The 23,303-nt window shown below is 48.9% G+C and overlaps 1 protein-coding gene across 1 annotated transcript in view; it reads left to right on the top strand.

The window, feature by feature from the left end:
• TUT1 (terminal uridylyl transferase 1, U6 snRNA-specific) overlaps positions 1 to 23,303 on the top strand; it is a 233,739-nt gene that overhangs the window by 65,991 nt on the left and 144,445 nt on the right. The window contains exon 6 of the mRNA XM_078660593.1: positions 3,095 to 3,324. Coding sequence (XP_078516719.1) covers positions 3,095 to 3,324 — 230 coding nt within the window. The remainder of the gene's footprint in view (positions 1 to 3,094; positions 3,325 to 23,303) is intronic.

The following is a 23,303-nucleotide window of genomic DNA, read 5'->3' as shown; positions in this document are numbered from 1 at the left end:
CCATTTGAGTTGAGAATACGTCAGTTCCGCATGATGATATTTTTGTATACTGTTCGAGGGTGTGTTTAACTTTGTTATACAGATGTTTCGATCCTTTTTCTATTTTTCATGTTTCTCCAAAAGTGAATCCCTGTTATTATTTTACGCTCATTTTCAAGCAAGTTTCACCACATGCTGTGGATACTGTCTTCTTTGAAGTTTTTCACTGAGTTTACTTGCTTCTTTCTCAGAGTCGCTCACGTCCGAGCAGTCCACTGGTTGTTTGTTGGGTTAGTGTCTCTATCAAAGGAAAACTCTTTTTACATTTAGATGTATATAGATAAACGTTATCAAGGAAGTAAAGGTTTGGAAGTAATGAGAAGCAATTTAATAAAGGGAAAAGGTTATTATGTTTTTTGTTTCCCCGTAGGTATGCAGCAAAATTGTTTCTATATAGAGTCAAGTAAAGCCTCTTTTCCATCCTGAGTTCCCTTTTTAAAAATAAATAAATAGAGGAACTAGGGATCAGTACCCTGAGGAAGGCCAGTGACCTATTTGAGCATTAAGAAATGACTGAAACATTTCGGTACAGGAGGATAGGGTAATGGAGATGGAACTCCTTCTATTTAGCCATTCTTTAACTTTTTTATCCTCTCAAGAGGGGCCAATTATAAATATTGATCTAGGCACCCGCTTAGACAGTCTTAAATTACATTTTTCTGCAATGGGGATCCCTTACAAGAGAAAGAATATTTGTTTTTTTCTTTTTGAACAACATGTCAAAAAAGAGATGCTCCCCGCCCTGAGTGTTGGTGTGCACCAGGACGTGGTGACAACTGCCCTATGATGAAGCATGCTACTGCATAGTGGGTGAGGGCAGTTATAAAAAAAATTCTTATATTTTCCAAGAAGTGTTTTTCCTAATAGTTTCTTTCATATCTTGCATTCCCCACTTTTTTGAATGTTGGCGTAACTCTTATATTCAAGAGTATGTTGTTGTCCATACTCTCCAGTCCCGCCCCTTTGTGTGTGAATATACAGTCTTGCAGAACTACATATGGCTGCGAAAGAGGGTTACAGTTGCTCCAAATGAGATTGATGGTATTGATCCATAAACATTGTGAATTTAATGCTATGCAAAAATCTAAATACTTTTGCACCTTGTCTCATTTATTTCTAATAGAAGGCTCACTTGCTCTTGAATCCCTTACTTATTGTTTGGTTGCACAGCAGTGGATACACTTGAGTTCCACATTCCAAAAGGCAATGGTTTATTGATTTGCTGACTTGTGGAATATGTCCCTATAGGCAGGGCTTAAGGCACTAGTCTTAAGTCATTACTTTGTTCCAGTGTGAATATTTACTCTGCAGCTATGTCATGCATGGACCGTTCAGTGCAACACTGCTGTCTGTCTGATCTTTTGATTTTGAGAGAGATGTGTGCTTTGTAGTGTAGGAGTACTGGGTGGTCATTTCCATATCTGTTAATTTTTCTATTGCATCTATAAACGTCTGATCTGTGTTTGTTAGAAAGCACATGGTCATTGCCAGACGTTAAGTAGACAGCTTTTTTAGTACCTCAGGCATAATTTAAGGTACTGGGAAGTGTTATCAAATCAATGAAATTAGGCCCGAAGTAGAGTTGCATGGTAACAGTGATTCTTTCTCTCAGTTTGTGATGAAAATGGTAAATCTCTGTCGGAGGATTCCTGAACCGTAGAGAATACTCTGGTGTAGTGACCTCCAAATAGGAGCCTGTGGCAAAGGTAATTCCAAAGAAGGAGCCTGCCATGGTGGAAAATCCTCAGACAGAGCATTTACAAATTCAGTCACAAATCAGGTGTTATTTGGTTACCATCCAACATTCCACTCAGAACATTAACTCTGAGTGAAATTCCATCACTCGCAATTCTGTATAGGCAGGTGATGATTGGGTCTGGTAATCCCTGGTCTGCAAACTCCCAACGCAGGAATGTTACTCCTGGTGTCATTGAATTGGGCAGGATCAGGCTTGTGGGCAAGAATGCAGCCAGGTCTCACAGGTTCTCTGCACTAACAAATGGGGAAAATCCAATGCTTCCCCAAGTCACAACCCCAGCCCACCTCCCCGTCCCACCCGAGAAGCAAGGCCAGGTGAGAGCAGGTGCAGTAACACACCTGATCATGCGCAGAGGCCAAGAGCAGAAAGGACTCCCCACTCCCCTCCTGCATGACAGTTACAGCCTCTTACCGAAAGAAGGGCCTGAGGCTGCATATGACCCTGCCTGAGGCTGTTTGAAACCCTTCCCAAAGCACACACCACGGAAGCATATGCTGCTCCTTCTAGTCTGGTCCCAAACCCTCTCAACCACCTGTCAAATGCAAGACATATCAAGCCATTGTCAGTCATAGAGCCTGGACCATCACCAAATTTAAGGTAACTTTTAATGAGGGCCTAAGTGTTTTAAAGATCTGTCTATACTCTGCTCAGAGTTGTGCAAATTATAGCATTTAGTAGTCTGTATAGGCTGTGGCATAAGTACTTATCTAAAATGATCATGGATTCATTTTAAGCTATGCTAATAGGTTTTGTTGGTGAGTGACATAAGGAGCCCCTTCCTCCAGTTTGTTGTTGGCTCTCAAGTTCAGTGCTCATAGTGGAAATGTTTTCAGCAAGGTGTCCCTCACAGCCGCTATAAAGTTGTATTATCTAAGAATGTGAAATTGTAGCTCACTTCAATCAGCTAAACTTTTTCAGAGTTCCGGTTATCACGCCAATCTATTTGGGCTATCAAAAGAAATAGCCTGAGAGCTCAAAGAAAGCAAAACTAAATTGCTGCTGCACTAGATTCGATGGGAATTTCACCAGATAGAGTTTGATCAAAATTTAGAAAGCAAAGAGTGTTAGATTGGGTGAAAGTTAATTCTGAAATTAATGCGTCAAAGCAAGGATGACATGTGTATTGCTAAGCTATGGCTCAAGATTAAGTGTACCCATTCAGGGAGCTCTTGCATGCACTCATATTTAATCTATATTCCCAATCTAGCTTTTCCTTTTTCATCCCTTCCACTTTTTTCTGCTGTACCCCTTTTAACTCTTTTTCCCCTAATCTTATCCATTTGGTCTCTGTTGCAGGAGGATGCAGATGGCCAAGAGAAGGACACTCAGTCGGAAGACTCTATTCTGAGCGACATTGACCTTGAGACCGCCTCAGTGCCTGAGATCCTCGAGCTTGTGGCCACTGTATTGCGCAAGTGTGTGCCAGGCGTATATGGGGTGCAGGCTATCACAACTGCCCGCCGTCCTGTCGTAAAGTTCTCGCACAAGGAGTCAGGGCTACACGGGGACATCTCCATCAATAACAGGTGACATCTGAAAGCAATGTGATTGAAGTGCTGAATGCAGCGCAGGGAAATTCTAAGCATGACTCAAGTGCTGTTCAACATGATCTCTTAGTGATGGGTGAGTGTGCAGGTTGGGGCTTTGAGTTCATTGGTATGCCGGGTGTACCTCTGTGGGTGATCAGGATGTTTCTCAGCAAGAACCCAAGATATAGCTCTGGAAGTGCATGGGAATGGATGATTGGATAGCTGCTGCTCATGGTGCATCTCAGAGGCATCTTACTGTAGCTTAGTGCAAACTTGTGCAATGTGGTGAGAGTTCAAAATACATATTGGTGGGCTGCCCAGGAGAAAGTGGTTGGTGTACAGCTCAAGTGACATACTTGTTGCAGCTCCGTTCAAGCATGAACTGTGGCACTTTAGAAACTCCAGATAGAACCTATTGGTAGCTTTCCGTGTGGCTAGGAGGAGCTTCAACTGTGTTAGTTTCATGCGCATGGTTTACACTTTTTTTGGCGGGAACTCCTGTTTGTTGGCAGGTGCTCATGTTGTGGCTTGGTTGGTGATTAACTGCATCTTAGCATTAATTAAAATTTCAGCATCCCTGACTTTTGGTGTGCTGATCTGTCTTTTTTTTTATCATGCTAGATGCTCAGCATGCGGCTCAGAGGGAGAATGGGAGAGAGCTCAATTGGAGCTTGTAGAATCATGGCTCAAAATCAGAGAAGAATGTGACTTAGAGGCAACCCATTATAAGATCATGGTTGAGACTATGGGTGGGCGGAGCATGAGAGGAGGTCCAGGCACTGTGAGAGCACAGGGTGTTCCTCTGTGGACCTTATGTGAGACTCTGCATGATATCAGTGAGCAGCCTAACAGGAGCTTAGAACGTGCATCTGTTGAGAGCTGTATGTGCAATATTGTCGTTGTTCCCTCTCAGCTTAGTCGAAGTTCAAGATGAGCTTTTTTGGAAACTTAGTGCAGATCAGCTGACCGTCTGCATAGGCAAATATTCCTTATGCGCACTTGCAAGTGAGTTATTGTGAGTCTCGGGACTCTCGTGCACATCTGAGAAGTTGCTCTAATTGCAGCCAGTGGGAACTTAAACTATGGTCACAAATGGATCACAGGTATGACTAGGCATGCACTCAGCATGCTGCTCAACGGGAGGTCTAACTTTGACCTAACTGAAGCTTAGAGGTGTGTCTTTATCAGAGTGAGATGGAGCTTTGGATGTATATAATTGGTAGCGGGTGGATCTCAACAGGAGATCAGGGTTTAGCATGTCGAGAGCTTGGGAGATCAGTAGGAGTTCAGACTGCCAATCCGCAGAATCGTTGGAGCTCATCAGGGGCACATCTGAGGGACTGCGGCATAGCTGGAGCTTTAGATGCAGCTTGTTGGAGGTTCTGTGTGCAGCTCAACATGGGGTTCTGACTGTTGCTTACGAGACCTGGGGTCCCAAAGTTCAGCTCAGATAAAGGTGGGATTTTGTGATAACATTGGGGACTGGCCTGCAGCTCAATAACTGCTTTGAGAGAAGCTGCATAGAAAACTATACATAGATCATTATGAATCCAGACTACAGCTCTAAACTGGCTTGTGGTGCTAACATACTAAAAAATAGGGCGTTTAAAAGTTCAAGGCTCAAGAGTGAAACCGATACTAGGCAAGTGGATTAATTAAATGTTCGCATAAGCACATCTTTCCTTTTATTATATCGATCACATGATGTGTGTGTGTGAACAAGAAAAAATATAGTACAGTGAGTGAAAGCATACAACAGTACAACTTGGCCATTAGTATAATATTATCCTAAAGTAAACATCAGGAGATTGATGCCGAATTAATTATATGAACTAAAAATAACTATCACTCTAGTTTACTATTTAACCTTGGTAACAGCTTCGCATCATCAGATGCACAATGATAAAATAAAATACATATGTATAATGTTCTATTGCTATTTGTAAAGCTGGGATGTGCAATTTACATACTGTTTGGTTTGTAAATCAGAATGCATTTTGTGATGCATACTATGTAGTAACAGGTCTCATTGCAAGTTGTACATTAGCAAAATGACCTAATTTATGAATATTAATTAGGCAGGTTGCAATTTGTGATCCCCCTGCTATTGGCTGAGTATGTGTGAATGGAACACCCACCAGCTCATCCCATGGCAACTGACATGGGACAGCTTCCTCTTTCCGAATTGGTTACCACCGCAGCTCAGAGTTCTGGAACTAATCAATGGTTTATGACTGCAATTTCGGTCACAAACTATTGATACATACTATTGCAAAACCCAGTTGGGAGGGGGAACGAGCCTTTTGTACCCCCTACTATTTGTGATTAGTAAAGGATCTCAAAAACTATTTTAATTAGTGGGCAAAACCTTTCTGGCTCGTAAAAGGGCTGTGGAGCAATTTTTAAAGGTGTTCTGCAGTTGCAAACAATGTGTTTTTACCTATTACAGGCTTTGAGGCCCTCAAAACACATTTCTGTGTGAGACCTAAGGTCTCTAGTGATGAGAAGATTCTGTTGTGTAAATCCAAGACTAAAATCAAGAACAATTAACAATGAAACGATGTACAGCCTTTATGTATACATATTGCACGATTTCCTCTCTGACATTAAAACCACCTTCTCATTCTTTGGGGAGATGGATTCAGAGGATCTGTCACCAGACAAAGAAGCAACTAGGTTTTGGCTAAGGCCTTAACCTACCTAGGGCACACAAAGTGATGCGGTTAGTTTTGGAAGAACCAGCTACACAGTTAGAAATAGATTAAGGATTTGTGAATATAAAAAACAAAAACAAAAAAGGCATCTGGACTGGATGACTTTCTGGAAATTGTTAAATAGTCCTAAAACAATATTAGATCCTATTCTAAACTTATTTCATTCCATTCTAAATGGTACCATTACCCCCATATAGTTTAAAGGAAGTAATGAAAATACAAATCTTAAGTTCCAGTGAAGAACCTATATATAATATTGTGTTAATTACTGCCCAATTTTAATCACTAACACAGAGCAAGCTCTTTTTTAACGTTTTAATGACCAGATTCAAATGCAATCCTTTCAACTATGTTAAAACACAACAAAAAGAGGTTTATTAGGAAATATAGTGATTACAATACCAGCTGCCTGTGAAGAAGTGAGTGACCTGGTTATTCACTGTGTGAAATGCCACATGCTTGCTGCTGTAAAAACGTCTTCTGTGGATACAGTGAAGAAGCATTGCTGTTAGTTTTTTGTTTTTACTTCCAGTGACCACATAATTTCTTTTGAAGACTGAAGACCGTGGCTTCTTTGCATTTACCTTTTCTTACGCTTTTGACTACCCTGTTTACTTTTTGTTCCAGAAAAATGTAAACTACTGTTAAAAAACCCTTCTAGGGAAAAAACGGTTCTTGCTAGAACCACCCTCTGGTCAAACAAAAAGCTACTCTTTGATTTAATGTGTCAGTGAACATATCGGTGTGAGAGTGGGTGTGTATGTGTGTGCATCAATATATGCCTGAGGGTATTATTGGATGCATTAGTGTCTGGCTGGGTGTGTCAGTGTGTGCTTTGATGTATGGCTAGCTGTGTCACTGTCTGCAATGATGTATGCCTGGGTTTGTAAGTGTATGAATTGGTATGTTCCTGCCTCTGTCAGTGTATGCATCAGGGTGTTCCTGGGTGTGTTATTGCATGCATTAGTGTATGGCTGGGTGTGTCAGTTTCTGCTTTGCTGCATGCGTGGGTGTGTCAGTGTCTGCATCAGTGTATGCGCCGGTGTGTCAGTGTAGCCATGAGTAGGTGCCTGGGTATGTCAGTGTATGCATGAGTGTGTGCCTGGGTGTGTCAGTGTATGCATTGTTGTATGCCTGGTTGTGTCAGTGTCTGCACTGGTGTGTCCCTGGGTGTGTCAGTTTATACGTCCGTGTGTGCCTGGGTGTGTCGGTGTATGCAGGAGTGTGTGCCTGGGTGTGTTGGTGTATGCATTAGTGTGTACCTGGCTGTGGCAGTGTATGCATCAGTATCTGCCTGGGTGTATGAACCTATGCATTAGTCTGTGACTGGGTGTGTTAGTGTATGGATGAGCGTGTACCTGGCTGTTTCAGTGTGTGCATTAGTGTGTTCCTGGGTGTGTTAGTGTATTCTTGAGTGTCTACTTGGGTGTGTTATTGCATGCATTAGTGCTTGGCTGGGTGTGTCATTGTCTACATTGCTGTATGCCTAGGTGTGTCAGTGTCTGCATTGGTGAATGCCAGCTGTATCGGTGTATGCATCAGTGTGTGCTTAAGTGTGTTATTGGATGCATTCGTGTTTAGCTGGGTGTGCCAGTGTTTGTATAGCTGCATGCCACAGAGTGTCAGTTTATGCATCAATATAGGCCTGGGTATGTCAGTGTGTGCCTCGGTGTATCAGTGTCTGCATGGTCATATGACAGGCTGTGCCAGTGTATGCCTGGGTGTGTTACTGGATGCATTAGTGTTTGGCTGTGTGTGTCAGTGTCTGCTTTGGTATATGCCTGGGTGTATCACTGTCTGCAGTATGCCTTGATGTGTCGGTCTATGCATGTGTAAATGGGTGTATGACTTACTATGGTACTTTGAGTGGCTGTATGAGTGTATGTATGTGTGGGTGTGTCAGTACCTGTGTAAATGATTCTATAGGTGTGCGAGTTCATATATGAGTACCTGTATGAGTGTTTGTGAATGATAACTAAAATTACTAATATACATTTTTAGGTCTCGACCTAAAGCATTGCTTTTAGCAATGCTTGTTGTCGAGATTTCTAGTAAGCAGTCCAAAAAGTCTGCCAACGGCGGGGTTAGCCACAGTTCATGTGATCTATGCGCGTGCACAAACCAGCCACGTCACAAACCACCATTTGTCTGTGCCTCGCATCAGACTTCAAAGCTGCCGCTCCCCCCCATCAGACTTCAAAGGAATGCGCTCCCGCCCGCCCCGCCCCAGCAATGCCAAGAGCTTGTTTGCCATCCTTTTACCAAGCTGACTTTTCTCCTACTGCTGCTTACATTCAGGAAATTGTTAACACTGTGGGTTTGCAGTTTTTTTCTTTCTCCCAGCGCACCCATGCCTCTTACCACCCACTCTCTCCATGTTGCTCTCACCCCACCTAGCTAGTCTGTTTATTCCTCTACCAATTCCCACCCTGCTTGGCTTTTTTTTAAATTTAAAACCAACCCACTCTTGTTCCCCCCCCATCCCTATGTGCCAACCCTTGCTACACTGCCCTTCTAATTTTTTTTAATTCAAACTTTTTATTAACTTCTTTGGAGTGCTCGTCGGTTTCATTTTGCTACCATGATACTTTTTTTCTGTATGTGCCCTTTCACATACCTTTTATCTATATTTTTTAATTACCACTCCAAGCGCATACACCATCTTGGTAACCCATTCACACCTATAGGTCACCATGCTGGGGCCACCATAGTAAGTGAGCTGACTGCCCGCTCACTCCGGTGCACTTTGCTGCACCACGGAACAGCACTCTCGAGTTCCCCCTATGCTCGGGACCAAGTTGTAATTTCGGGCTAGTATCGCCTTGCCTGTATTCTTAACTTCCACAGCTTTCATTAGTTCCAGAATGGCCTCAATGGGTATGAGCCAGCATGCCCTTGCTTAAGACGTTTGAACACCAGGCCTCACACCCCCCCTCACCCTCACACCACCCCTCACCCTCCCTCACCCTCTCACCCACCCTTTCACCCTCACCCACCCTTTCACCCTCACCCACCCTTTCACCCTCACCCACCCTTTCACCCTCACACACCCTCTCACCCTCACACACCCTCTCACACCCTTTCACCCTCACCCACCCACTCACCCTCACCCACTTACACCCCCACACCCCCTCACCCTCACACACCCCCTCACGCACCCCCTCACCCTCACACCCCCCTCACACACCCCCTCACACACACCCTCCCCCTCACACCCCCTCCCCCTCACGCACCCTCTCACCCACCCTCTCCCCCTCACACACCCTTTCACCCTCACACCCCCCTCACCCTCACACACACTCACCCACCCTCACCCTCACCCACCCCCTCACCCTCTCACACCCCCACACACCCTCAGACCCCCACACCCCCTCACCCCCTCACCCCCTCACCCCCTCACCCTCACACCCTCCCTCACCCTCACACCCCCTCACCCTCACATCCCCTCACCCTCACACACCCTCACTCACCCTCAGACCCCTCACCCCCCTCACCCCCTCTCACCCTCACGCACCCTCACCCTCACGCACCCTCACCCTCACACACCCTCTCACCCTCACACACCCTCTCACACCCCCTCACCCCCACACCTCCTCACACCCCTCACCCCCACACCCTCACACACCCTCACTCACCCTCACACACACTCACACCCTCACACACCCTCACCCTCACACCCCCTCACCCTCACACCCCCTCACCTCACTGCTGCACGCCACACACTGCTGCACACCTCACACTGCTGCACGCTGCTGCATTAAATGTAAATGTAAATGTAGGTGTACTTATATAGCGCAAACCTGTCACCCAAAGGGCATCCTGGCGCTTGCTTAGGGAACCCGTCCTGGTATTCCCCTGTGAGAAACCCCGGCAGGGTGTCCACAAGGTGAAAGCCAGGCATCCCGCCGCGAGGGGCCGTAGTGGAGATTAAGCAAGCTATTGCCCAGAGTTGCAGAGTGTGACCCCGTGATTCGAGTAGGCACCGGAGCGAGAATTGTCGAGTCCGTGGAATTTTTGAGCCCGAGACCCACCGAGGCGGGGAATCGAACCCTGGTCCACGGTCGATCTCAGCTTCCGGGTCTGCCGCCTCTAACCACTGAGCCACGCATTACTCATACTACTGCATGCCTCACACTGCTGCCTGCCTCACACGGCTGCCCACCTCACACTGCTGCATGCCTCACACTGCTGCACACTGCTGCATTACTCACACTGCTGCATGCCACACACTGCTGCATGCCACACACTGCTGCATGCCACACACTGCTGCACGCCTCACACTGCTGCACGCCTCACACTGCTGCACGCCTCACACTGCTGCACGCCACACACTGCTGCACGCCACACACTGCTGCACGCCACACACTGCTGCACGCCACACACTGCTGCACGCCTCACACTGCTGCACGCCTCACACTGCTGCACGCCTCACACTTCTGCACGCCTCACACTGCTGCACGCCTCACACTGCTGCACGCCTCATACACCTGCACGCATCATACATTTGCACGGTGCACACTGTTGCATTACTCACTCTGCTGCACGACATACTGCTGCACGCCTCACACTGCTGCACGCCTCACACTACTGCACGCCTCACACTGCTGCACGCCTCCCACTGCTGCACGTCTCGCACTGCTGCAAGCCACACACTTCTGCACGCCACACACTGCTGCACGCCACACACTGCTGCACGCCACACACTGCTGCACGCCACACACTGCTGCACGCCACACACTGCTGCTGGCCACACACTGCTGCATGCCACACACTGCTGCATGCCACACACTGCGGCACGCCGCTGCACGCCTTCCACTGCTGCACGCCTCACACTGCTGCATTACTCACACTGCTGTATGCTGCACACTGCTGTATGCTGCACACTGCCGCATGCCTCACACTGCCGCACGCCTCACACTGCCGCACGCCTCACACTGCCGCACGCCTCACACTGCCGCACGCCTCACACTGCCGCACGCCTCACACTGCTGCATGCTGCACACTGCTGCGTACTCACACTGCTGCACGCCACACACTGCTACACGTCACACACTGCTGCACGTCACACACTGCTGCACGTCACACACTGCTGCACGCCTCACACTGCTGCACGCCTCACACTGCTGCACGCCTCACACTGCTGCACGCCTCACACTGCTGCACGCCTCACACTGCTGCACGCCTCACAACACCACCACATCACTCAGGGACACCACCATATCACTCAGGGACACCACCATATCACTCAGGGGCACCACCATATCACTCAGGGACACCACCATATCACTCAGGGACACCACCATATCACTCAGGGACACCACCATATCACTCAGGGACACCACCATATCACTCAGGGACACCACCATATCACTCAGGGACACCACCATATCACTCAGGGACACCACCATATCACTCAGGGACACCACCATATCACTCAGGGACACCACCATGTCACTCAGGGACACCACCATGTCACTCAGGGACACCACCATGTCACTCAGGGACACCACCATGTCACTCAGGGACACCACCATGTCACTCAGGGACACCACCATATCACTCAGGGACACCACCATATCACTCAAGGACACCGCCATATCACTCAGGGACACCGCCATATCACTCAGGGACACCACCATATCACTCAGGGACACCACCATATCACTCAGGGACACCACCATATCACTCAGGGACACCACCATATCACTCAGGGACACCACTATATCACTATAGGACACCACCACATCACTATAGGACACCACCACATCACTATAGGACACCACCACATCACTATAGGACACCACCACATCACTATAGGACACCACCACATCACTATAGGACACCACCACATCACTATAGGACACCACCACATCACTATAGGACACCACCACATCACTATAGGACACCACCACATCACTATAGGACACCACCACATCACTATAGGACACCACCACATCACTATAGGACACCACCACATCACTCGGGGGCACCACCACATCACTCGGGGGCACCACCACATCACTATAGGACACCACCACATCACTATAGGACACCACCACATCACTCAGGGGCACCACCACATCACTCAGGGGCATCACTCAAGGGCACCACCACATCACTCAGGGGCATCACTCAAGGGCACCACCACATCACTCAGGGGCATCACTCAAGGGCACCACCACATCACTCAGGGGCATCACTCAAGGGCACCACCACATCACTCAGGGGCATTACTCTGGGACACCACCACATCACTAATACACCACCACATCACTCAACCCAGCCACATCATCACTCAGCACCACAACAGCATCACTCAGCACCACAACAGCACTGTCCTTGCTTGCTAACCAACAAGCATTGCCATAGCCAATAGGACTCGCAATAGTGTAAGCTATTGGCTTTGTGAATAACAATGCTATTAATTTATGTTCGAGGCATGTGGGCTGCTGAATTTATATCTGTGCATAGATCGCCGCCTAGTGTTGGGTCCGGATGATTGCACATTGTTGTCCTGGAAGAGTCTTCGAAGTATCACGAGATAGGTGGCTCCTCCCTTGGACTACAGCGCGCATGGGCATCCTCTCCATCCTCAGATCGTTTTTTTCCGCCATTGGGTTCGGATGTACTTTCTTGACTCAAGTTCAGAATATACTTAAAACACTTTTCGCGAGGCCAAAAGGCCTTCGGGGCGTCGATATTGTCTCTCGTTCGGTGCCCAGTACTTCATCCAGTTCTTCGAACAGGACGTCGAAGGCCGTATTGCCTTTTCGACATCTAGGCCCCAACGAGCGTCGACGATGGAACGGAGCCCGTTCAAGAGATGCCCCGTCTGCAACTCCAAATACACTCACATCGATGTGCACCCGGTGTGCAATAAGTGCCTATCCCCGGACCACGACGAGGCCAGCTGCATGGCCTGTTCCAAGTTCCGGTCAAAGAAAACACTTCGGCTTCGGCGCGTCGCACGGCAGTCGGCCCAGCAAACGGCGCCAGAACCAGAAGATATCTTCTACGCAGACGACGTCCAGGGCGCCGATCAGGAGGATCCTGGCCAGCAGTCGGACCCTGCATCGGAGCATGAATCACATTATAGTGTGGACGAAGAACAACACTACGTCCATGAGGAAGACATCGTCGAGGTAGGAGACGACGCAGAAGCCATCGGAGCCGTCGATGACGACTCAAGCGATGAGCAAGGCCCATCCGCAATCGCGGGGCCCAATAATGACACTATACTCTCTAAGGCTCAGGTCGAGGCATCGCCGGAAGGCCTTAGCCAAGATCTTTACCCGCATTCTATAGCCCCGCGTCCAGGCCCGGCTAAGAATACTTCTACAGAGCCATCGGTCAATCAGCCACTTTCAACGGCAAAACCGAAACCGACAGCAACTGTATCGAAACCGAAACTGCTGAAGCCAGTCCTCGGATCGACAGCCTCTGATTCGTCGGCTCCAACCCAATCTAAAAGTGTCATCAACCCTTCGGGGTCACAAGGGGGCGTCGACCCGAAACACGGGACGCCGAAGCCTGTCTCTGCCGTCAGGCACGTCGCGCTGACGCTGTCGACGTCCACGCCAAAAGATGGCGAGACTGTCAAAGGACTCAAGGCTAGGAAGACGGTCGATCCAAAACTTCCAGCCTCGGCGCCGATATCCAGCAAAGCCTTCGAGTCGAAAAGTGCACCCGACCCGAAAGAGCACGTCGCGTCCAAGCAGAAAGGCGTACCTGTTGCGCACCGACAGCTCGAATCGACGCAGGGCCGCAAGCAGCCCAGTGATCCTACAAAGTTGGTCGGATCGAAGACTGCAACACCCTCGAAAACGGTCGGTTCGTCTCAACTGCTTACACAACCTATTAAATATGGACTGCCCCCGACCGCTCGACCAAAAACGTTTGAGCCGCACAAGGGCGCCGACACTACCAAGAAAGTGTCGGTAGTTTCAAGGACTCCGTCCGCTGCGGAAGATATGATGTTCCAAGCACCCTCCTATGACACTCAGTCAAAACTGTTCATTGACTCGGATTCTGGTAGACTCACCATTTACAAACGGAAACTAGTTCCAGAAACTCCTTTGGAGTCATACAAAATCCCTCTAAAAAGGAAAAGAGACTCGGCAACCTCACCTGTTCTTTCTGAGCCTGTGGAGTCATATGAACAAGACTATTCCTATTCGCCCACACGCACCTATGAGGATATAGGGGAGGGATACAACGAAGATGAGTTCAATTATCCTTCTGACACAGATCAGGATTAACAGCAAGCCTGGACTGACCCTGTTGACCCTGGTGAGCCACACACCACGCCTGACACTCCGTCCTATACCATCAAACCCTCGCCTACTGAAGATACTGCTGCGTTTAACGCTTTGATTGAAAGGGCAGCCAAAAACCATGATGTGGACATGCATGCTGACCCTGTAGAGGAGGACTTTTTGTTTGCTACTTTCTTGACTTCAAAAAGATCAGTAAAAACATTGCCTATGCTAAAGGGTGTCCTTAAACACGCTACTGACATCTTCAAAGAGACCACAGGGGCACAGGTTGTAAACCCGAGGATTGAAAAAAAGTACCGTCCCGCACCTGTGGACCCTACGTACATCAAAGGCCAGCTCCCGTTGGACTCCCTCGTGGTGGCTAATGCTCGTAAAAGGGCAAACTCTCAAACCAGTGGTGATGCTCCCCCTCTGGACAAAGAATCCAAAATCTTTGAAATATCTGGCAAGCGAGTAGCGGCTCAAGCAGCAAATATTTGGAGGATCTCCAATACACAGGCCCTATTAGCCAGATATGATAGGCCACACTACGACACGTTAGAGCAGCTACTACAACACCTGCCTGAAGCTTATAAGGAGGGAGCAGAAATGCTGATACAGGAGGGGAAATTAATTTCAAATGCGTCCATCAAGTGTGCGCTAGATGCAGCAGACACGGCAGCTAGGGCCATAAACACAAGTGTGATGCTTAGAAGGCATGCCTGGCTACGAATCTCTGGATTTAAGCTGGAGATACAAACTACTTTACTCAACCAGCCGGTTAACCCTGATTTTCTCTTTGGTCCTGATGTAGACACAACCCTTGAGAAAATTAAAAAAGACACTGAGACAGCAAAATCCATGGGGTCTCTGCAGTCACAACAGTTCAGGGGCGGTTCCTTTCGTCGCTCCGGTAACAGGGTAGCGTCCAGAGGTCAAGCATCACAGCAAGCCCAATACAACAAAGGGGGCACGCAGACCACCTATAACAAGAACAAATAGGGGTGGCTATCGTGGGAACAGCACCAAAGGCAGAGGACGCGGAAATAATAATGCCAGATCCTCCGCCGCCAATAAACAGTGACGTCTTGTCACTGCCCCCCGACCATAGCCCGAAACAAACACAAATTCCTGTACTAATAATTACTTTTTATATGTAGTCATTCCTATTTTATATTTTTACACACTAATTGTATTTAACTAATGGTTTTATTTGCTAACAATTGCAATGGTTTTAATTAACTGAGCAATAAAGATGATTACTTACTTACTTGTCACTGCCCCCCGACCATATGACACCAGTCGGGGGAAGACTTCAGCAGTTCCTGCCAGTCTGGGAAGGCATAACCACAGACAGGTGGGTGAGAGATCTTATCCAATACGGCTATTGTCTAGAACTAACCTCCACTCCACCCAACATACCCCCAAGGCACCGTCCTATGTCCGCAGAGCACATGCACTTATTGCAGCAAGAAGTACTCTGCATGCTGCAAAAAGGGGCCATAGAACTCGTGCCTTTAAATCAGCAGGGTACAGGGGTGTACTCGCTGTACTTCTTAATCCCAAAGAAGAACGGGTCTCTCAGGCCCATTCTAGACCTCAGACCCCTGAACCAGTGCATCTTGTCAGAACATTTTCACATGCTGACTCTACATCAAGTTCTACCATTGCTCAGTCAGGGGGACTTCCTAGCAACCCTAGATCTAAAAGACGCATATTTCCACATTCCCATTCACCCGGGACACAGGAAATATCTCAGGTTCACCATAAACAACCAGCATTACCAGTTCAAGGTCCTGCCTTTCGGGGTCACTACTGCCCCCAGGGTGTTCACCAAGTGCTTAGCCACAGTGGCGGCGCACCTTCGGAGACAACACATCCATGTCTGTCCTTATCTGGACGACTGGCTTGTTTAGGCAAAGTCAGCCCAGCAATGTGCCAGCCACATGTCCCGCACAATTCACCTCCTACACAGTCTAGGATTTTCACTAAATTACCCAAAATCACGCCTTCAACCCGCACATGTACAACAGTACCTGGGTGCGACTATCAACACTCTGACGGCGACAGCGCACCCAAACTCTGCCAGAGTCAACAGCATGCAATTGCTCATTCACAAATTCAGGCCCCAACACTCGCTCCCAGCGCAAGTATTCATGCAGCTGATAGGTATGATGGCCTCCTGCATCTTTATTGTCCCTCATGCAAGGCTACACATGCGTCCGCTTCAGGAGTGCTTGGCACAACAGTGGAACCAGGCTCAAGGACATCTCAAAGACCTAGTGTTGGTGACCGGTCATGCATACAACTGTCTGCATTGGTGGAACACACAAAACCTTTGCAGGGGACGACCATTCCAAGAGCCTGTACCACAGATAGTGCTAACAACGGACGCATCTCTCCAGGGTTGGGGAGCGCACGTCCTCCATTATACAGTGCAGGGACTATGGACAGCGCAGCAGCAAAAGATGCATATCAACCTGTTGGAGCTCATGGCGATTTTCATGGCAATGAAGGCCTTCAGACTGCATCTGTGCAACAAAGTCGTGCTCATCCGGACGGACAACATGACTGCCATGTATTACATCCAGAAGCAGTGAGGCACGCACTCTCCACAATTGTCTCATCTAGCCCAGAGCATGTGGAAGTGGGTCATTCAAAGGAACATGTTCCTCATGGCGGAACATCTCCCAGGCAAAGACAACCAGATGGCGGACATGCTCAGCAGGCACAGCCACCAGATGCACGAGTGGGAGATACACCCCTCAGTGCTCCAACCATATTTCCAGCAGTGGGGTCATCCAGAGATAGACCTATTCGCCATAAAGGAAAACGCAAAATGCCAAACCTTCGCCGCCAGGTTCCCACACCCGCAGTCTCAGGGCAATGCGATATGGATGAACTGGTCAGGCAGATTTGCGTACGCTTTTCCTCCAGCACCGCTCATACCGCTAGTGGCACGCAAACTGCGCCAGCACTCCATGACGCTCATCCCATTTGCTCCAACGTGGGCACGGCAAGCGTGGTACACCACGTTCCTAGAACTTTCAGTGGTGCCTCACCAACGGCTGCGACTCAAACCCAGTCTCCTCACTCAGAACCGTGGAGACATTCAGCACCCAGTTCCGCAACAGTTGAGCCTTGCAATATGGCTCCTGAGGTCATAGAGTTTGGCTACCTCAACCTGCCCCCTGACTGTATGAACATCATCAAGGAGGCAAGAAGACCTACAACCAGGGCATGCTATGCGGCCAAATGGAAGCAATTTGTCATTTACTGTTCTAATAATGACATAAATCCGCTAGATGCATCCACGCAAAACATTATATGTTATTTGTTGCACCTATACAGATGCAATCTGGCATATAGTTCCATTAGGATACATTTGGCCGCGATGGCAGCTTATCTTCAAAACAGACAGCATCTTTCTCTTTTTAGAGTGCCAGCCATTAAAGCTTTTATGGAAGGACTCAGAAGAGTGATTCCTCCCAGACACCCTCCTTCACCTGTCTGGAATCTGAACATAGTTCTCACCAGACTAATGGGACCACCCTTTGAACCTCTTTACTCTTGTGAGGTTCAGTTTCTGACATGGAAAGTGGCCTTTCTAGTGGCAATCACTTCGCTAAGGAGAGTTAGTGAGCTTCAAGCCCCAACTATTCAAGAGCCATTCATACAGATTCATGCTAATCGGGTGGTGCTGCGTACCAACCCAAAATTCATGCAACGTTCGGAAAATTCTTCGTAGCACGCCGGCGTGGACGACGTCATAGGAACACGGCATCGCGTGCGACTCCGTCCGACGTCACCGACTCCTTATTAGGCCTACGTCGGCGTGATGACATCAGTTCCCTTTTTTCCGCGTCGTCGACGCTAACGGTTTCAGGGACCTTCTTTGGTTACAGATAGAGACTTTTTTGCTTTTTGTCTGTTACTGTTTCTGTTCTTCGTCGAGGATGTCGTCGAAGAAGACGGGTTTCAAGCAGTGTGGCTCGTGTGCCCGGATGATGTCGATTACCGATCCACATGGTGATTGCTTGTGGTGTTTAGGTTCGGATCATGATGTCAAGGGCTGTCGATCCTGCTCTAAGATGAATCCGAAGGCTCTACGAGAGCGGGAGGCTAAACTTCTGATAGCCAAGATTAAAGGTAAAGAGGCCAATAGATCTTCGAGATCAAGACGCTCCAGATCGAGGCCGAAGTCAGGTCGAAGTCGCGATCGAGGTCGAGGGCCAGATCGGAGTCGGTGTCGAAGTCAGCTTCTGGGCATGCTTCGGGTTCCTCGAAGAGAAAACATAAGAGGAAGAAGCATAGTTCTCGCCATCATTCTGGGTCATCGGACTCGAAGAAGAGGTCTTCTCGGAAACATCACAAGGACTTTGTATCTCCGTCTCGACAGCATACACCGGTACCGGAGTTGGATCCGAATCCGGCTTCGGGCCAGTCTTCGGAGCATGAGGAGGTCGTGGAGGTTCCACAGTCACCGACTCCGGAGGATGACCTGGAAGGTCAAAAGGGTCAGGAGGAGCCGAATCCGGAGCTGCCTCCTACGGACCCGTTAATGGGGTCATACCCTTCCTTTCCTGGTCCTGGTCAGGACCCTTCGCATTTTCTAAATGCTATGTTTGGAGTATATGCGAGGGCAATGTACCCCACTGGAGCACCTGCGGGTCCCATGGGTCCTTTGTCTTTTAACTTGGGTGTCCCCCAAGCTTATGCACCAGCGCACTTTCTGCCTTTCATGCCGACTCCATATCCTTCTTGGCTCGGTACGGCGCCTCCGAGGTCATCGACACCACACACGGCTTCGCCGGCTCCGGAGCGACCTCGTAGTTTGGATCGGGGCACGACGCCGGTTCCTGTTCCAGCTCCTCGTTCGACGCCGGCTCCGACTCCATCGGAGTCGTTACCGGATCCGTCGACTTCGATCCGTCTGGAGTGGTCGAGGCGTAGAGCCCAGCGTCTCTTGGAGGAGAAGGAGTATGGGGAACCTGAAGTGGAGGAAGGCGAGCTTCAGGAGCATGAGGATTGCTTTGAGGATCTGCAGAGTGCTAGTAGTCTTGAACTTTCTCCAGAATGGGGGTTGCCTGTGGTTTCGGATGCGCCCTCTAGGGATGTGGTGCCATACCATATGGTAATCAGAAAGGCTGCTGAGTTGCTGAACTTGACTTTGCCAACAGTGGAGTTCAAATCTAATATCCTTACGGAAGTCTTACATTCGCCTTCTTCAGTCATTGAGCCGGCTCTGCCATTCACTGAGGCTCTGACCGAACCAATTTTAGAGGTCTGAAAAAGCCTTTGTCTGCACCTGCGGTGTCTAGATCGGTGGCGAGGCATTATAGGGTGGCTCCTGGAGACCCTGAGTTCTTGTCATCTCACCCATCGCCGGAGAGTCTGGTGGTGCAGGCCGCTTGTGCGAACAGATCAGCAGGTTCTTTTCCCCAGGTTCCTGGAGATCAAGACTCAAAGAAGTTGGATCAAGCTGCTAAATAGGTTTTCTCCTCAGGTAGCATGGCTTTAAAAATCAACGAATGCTACTTGCTTACTAGGAAGGTATGTGCATGCCTTAATGGACTCGGTCAAGCAATTGTCAGCTAAGCTTCCAGAGGAAGACAGGAAAAACTTTAATGAGGTTATTTTGGACACTCAGGCTGCAGCCCGCCAGGTTATTCAGAGTGGCATGGACACGGCGGACTCTGTGGCTAGAGTGATGGGTTCTTCAGTGGCTACCAGAAGAGCTGCATGGCTAAAGTCCTCAGAGTTTTCCGCTGACGTACAGGCTACTCTTTTGGATTTGCCTTTTGACGGAGTTGGCCTCTTTGGGAAGAAAGCGGATGCAGCTTTAGAGAGGTTCAAAGATAGCCGGGCGACGGCTAGGTCTTTGGGCCTGCAGGCGAAAGGCACAGCCACCAGGAAGTTCAGGGGCTTTGGCAGGTCCTCCTTTCGTCCCTTCAGACAAGGCCAGCAGCAGCAGCAGCAACAGAACCCTCTGTACAAGTCTTACAGAGGTAAACAGAGGAGTCGTGGACGTGGACGTCAGGTCTCTTCCTCCTCTACTTCCTCCTCTAATACCCACCCCCACCTACAACAGCAAAGCAGCCCTAGATCCGCCATTCCGGATCATGCGGGTCCGGTAGGGGGTCGGCTTACTCATTTTCTACGGGATTGGGAATCGGTTACTTCAGATCTTTGGGTTCTCAATCTCGTAGAAAATGGGTATGCACTTTCTTTCCAGGAGTTCCCTCCCAATTACCCTCCTTGCCAAGGTTATTGTTCGGAGGACCACCTGCTTCTCCTACAGGAAGAAGTCCTGGCACTGTTCAGAAAGGGTGCGATAGAGGTGGTTCCGGAGCAGGAGAGGGGTCAGGGGTGCTACTCCCGGTATTTCCTGATCCACAAAAAGGATGGCAGACTTTGTCCAATCCTGGATCTCAGGATCTTGAACTTGTATCTGAAACAGGAAAAGTTCAAAATGCTCACTCTTGCGCAGGTTCTTCATGCGCTGTTGGAAGAAGACTGGATGGTGTCGATCGACTTGCATGATGCTTATTTCCATATACCCATTCTGAAGTCGCACAGAAAGTATCTCCGTTTTACGGTGGGATCGCAACACTACCAGTTTGCGGTCCTTCCGTTTGGACTTACTACTGCGCCTCGAGTTTTCACCAAGGTGATGGCAGTGGTGGCGGCACATCTCAGGAGGTCGGTAATACCTGTATTTCCGTATCTGGACGACTGGCTGATCAAAGCAGATTCGCCAGAGAAGGTGCTCCTTCATCTGCAAGAGACAACTCAGTTGTTGCACAGGTTGGGTTTTTCGATAAATGTACCCAAGTCTCACCTGGTGCCCTCCCAGCGCAACCTGTTCATCGGTGCGGTACTGGACACTTCCGTATGCCGTGCATTCCCTCCTCCTCAAAGGATTCGCGACATACAGGAAATGATTCCTTTATTCTACAATGGAGCGGTCGTTCCAGTCCTGAAGGTCCTTCGTCTGCTCGGTCTGATGGCTTCTTGCATTCTGTTGGTCAACCATGCACGCTGGCACATGAGGGCACTCCAGTGGTGCCTCCGCAGGCAGTGGTATCAGCACAATGGGGATCTTAGGGAGTCAGTGTGGATCTCCAGGGAAACTGCAGCGGATCTGTCTTGGTGGGGCGTGGAAGGCAATCTGTCTCAAGGAAAGCCTTTCCAATTGCCTCCATCGTTGCCACAGTGATAACGGATGCATCCACTCTCGGGTGGGGTGCTCATCTGGGTGATCTGGAGGTCAAGGGTCTTTGGTCTCCAGAGGAAAGGTTGCTTCACATCAACCTTCTAGAGATGCGGGCGATTCGTCTGGCGCTCAAGGCCTTCCTCCCTTCCCTTCGCGGTCAGTCGGTTCAAGTCCTGACGGACAACACGACCGCGGTGTGGTATATCAACAAGCAGGGAGGAGTAGGGTCGCGGTGTCTCTGTAGAGAGGCTCTGCGTCTCTGGTCCAGGGTTCAGGACCATCGGATTTGTCTGATGGCAAATCATTTGGCCGGAGTTCTGAACGTACGTGCAGACGTTCTCAGTCGGCAGTTCTCTGCCGACCACTAGTGGAGGCTCCATCCGGAGGTTGTTCACGACATCTTTCAGATGTGGGGGACTCCTCGGGTGGACCTGTTCTCCACTCGCGAGAATGCTCACTGCCTGTCATTCTGCAGTCTCCATTATCCGATGCAAGGAGCACTGGGGGACGCGTTTCAGTTGAGTTGGGAAAGTCAACTCCTTTACGCGTTTCCTCCCATACCCTTGATTCCTCGGGTTCTGAGGAAGATTCGCCCGGACCGGGCCCAAGTCATATTGGTCGCCCCGGATTGGCCAAGAAGGGTGTGGTACACGGACCTACTCCACCTCTCCTCTCACCCGCCGCTCTGTCTCCCTCTCAGGGTAGATCTCCTCTCTCAGATGGAGGGGCAGGTTCTACACCCCGACCTCCAGACATTACACCTTCATGCCTGGAGATTGAACGGGGCAACCTGAACTCTTTTTCTCTCCCTCACGATGTGGTGGATGTCATTCTTTCGGCCAGGCGTGACTCCAACAAGTCCATCTATTCGTATAGATGGTTTAAATGTGTTGTTTGGTGTAGGGAGAAGGATGTTGACCCTTTGAGGGCTCATCTCTCTGATATTTTGCAGTTTGCTCTCTCTTTGGCGCAGCAGGGATTGGCTGTTGCCACAGTCAAAGGTTACCTTTCGGCGTTATCGGCATTTCTCTGCTTGCCGGACCAGCCGTCTCTTTTTAAATCTCCAGTGGTTTTGAGGTTTCTGAAGGGTCTCACAAATAAGTTCCCCCCTTCTCCTTTTATTGTGCCTCAGTGGGACTTAAATCTTGTCTTAACTTTCTTGATGGGTTCTCCCTTCGAACCCTTACACAAGTGTCCCATGAGGCTTTTGTCTTTCAAGACGGTCTTCTTAGTTGCGATCACCTCGGCAAGGAGGGTGAGTGAGCTTCAAGCTCTTAGTTCTAAGCCCCCATTCCTGACCATTCATGTTGATCGAATGGTACTCAGGACCAGGGCTGCTTTTCTGCCTAAGGTGGTAACTCCCTTCCATCTAGGGCAATCCATTACCCTTCCTACCTTCTATCCTCCCCCTCACCCTTCCGCGGTGGATACGACGCCACGAAGCCAGCTGTCAGACTGAATACAATATGTTGGACTTATAAAAAGCCAGCGCACTACAGATCATTCACCATCGAAAGATTAAGAGATATATATCAGGAGAGACTTTACTCTAAAATTTACAAGCACAGTAGTGACATAGGATCGCATCAAATGCACTAAGGAATTGACTTATGCAAATAGTTACCATAAGAAAAACCAGTAAAATCCTCGTTCAAACATACCGAGAAATCGAGACAGCTATTTATTCGCCCTGAAGAAGTCCTTGTTGGACGAAACGCGTAGGCACCGGCTACAGTTTGTTTTTATGAAGAAAGAATCCCTTTTTTTGAATCAAATAAAGAATTTATTACT

The sequence above is a fragment of the Lissotriton helveticus genome, chromosome 9 (genome assembly GCF_964261635.1).
Source record: "Lissotriton helveticus chromosome 9, aLisHel1.1, whole genome shotgun sequence".
Classification (NCBI taxonomy): domain Eukaryota; kingdom Metazoa; phylum Chordata; class Amphibia; order Caudata; family Salamandridae; genus Lissotriton; species Lissotriton helveticus.
This window is presented reverse-complemented; position numbering and strand designations above follow the sequence as displayed.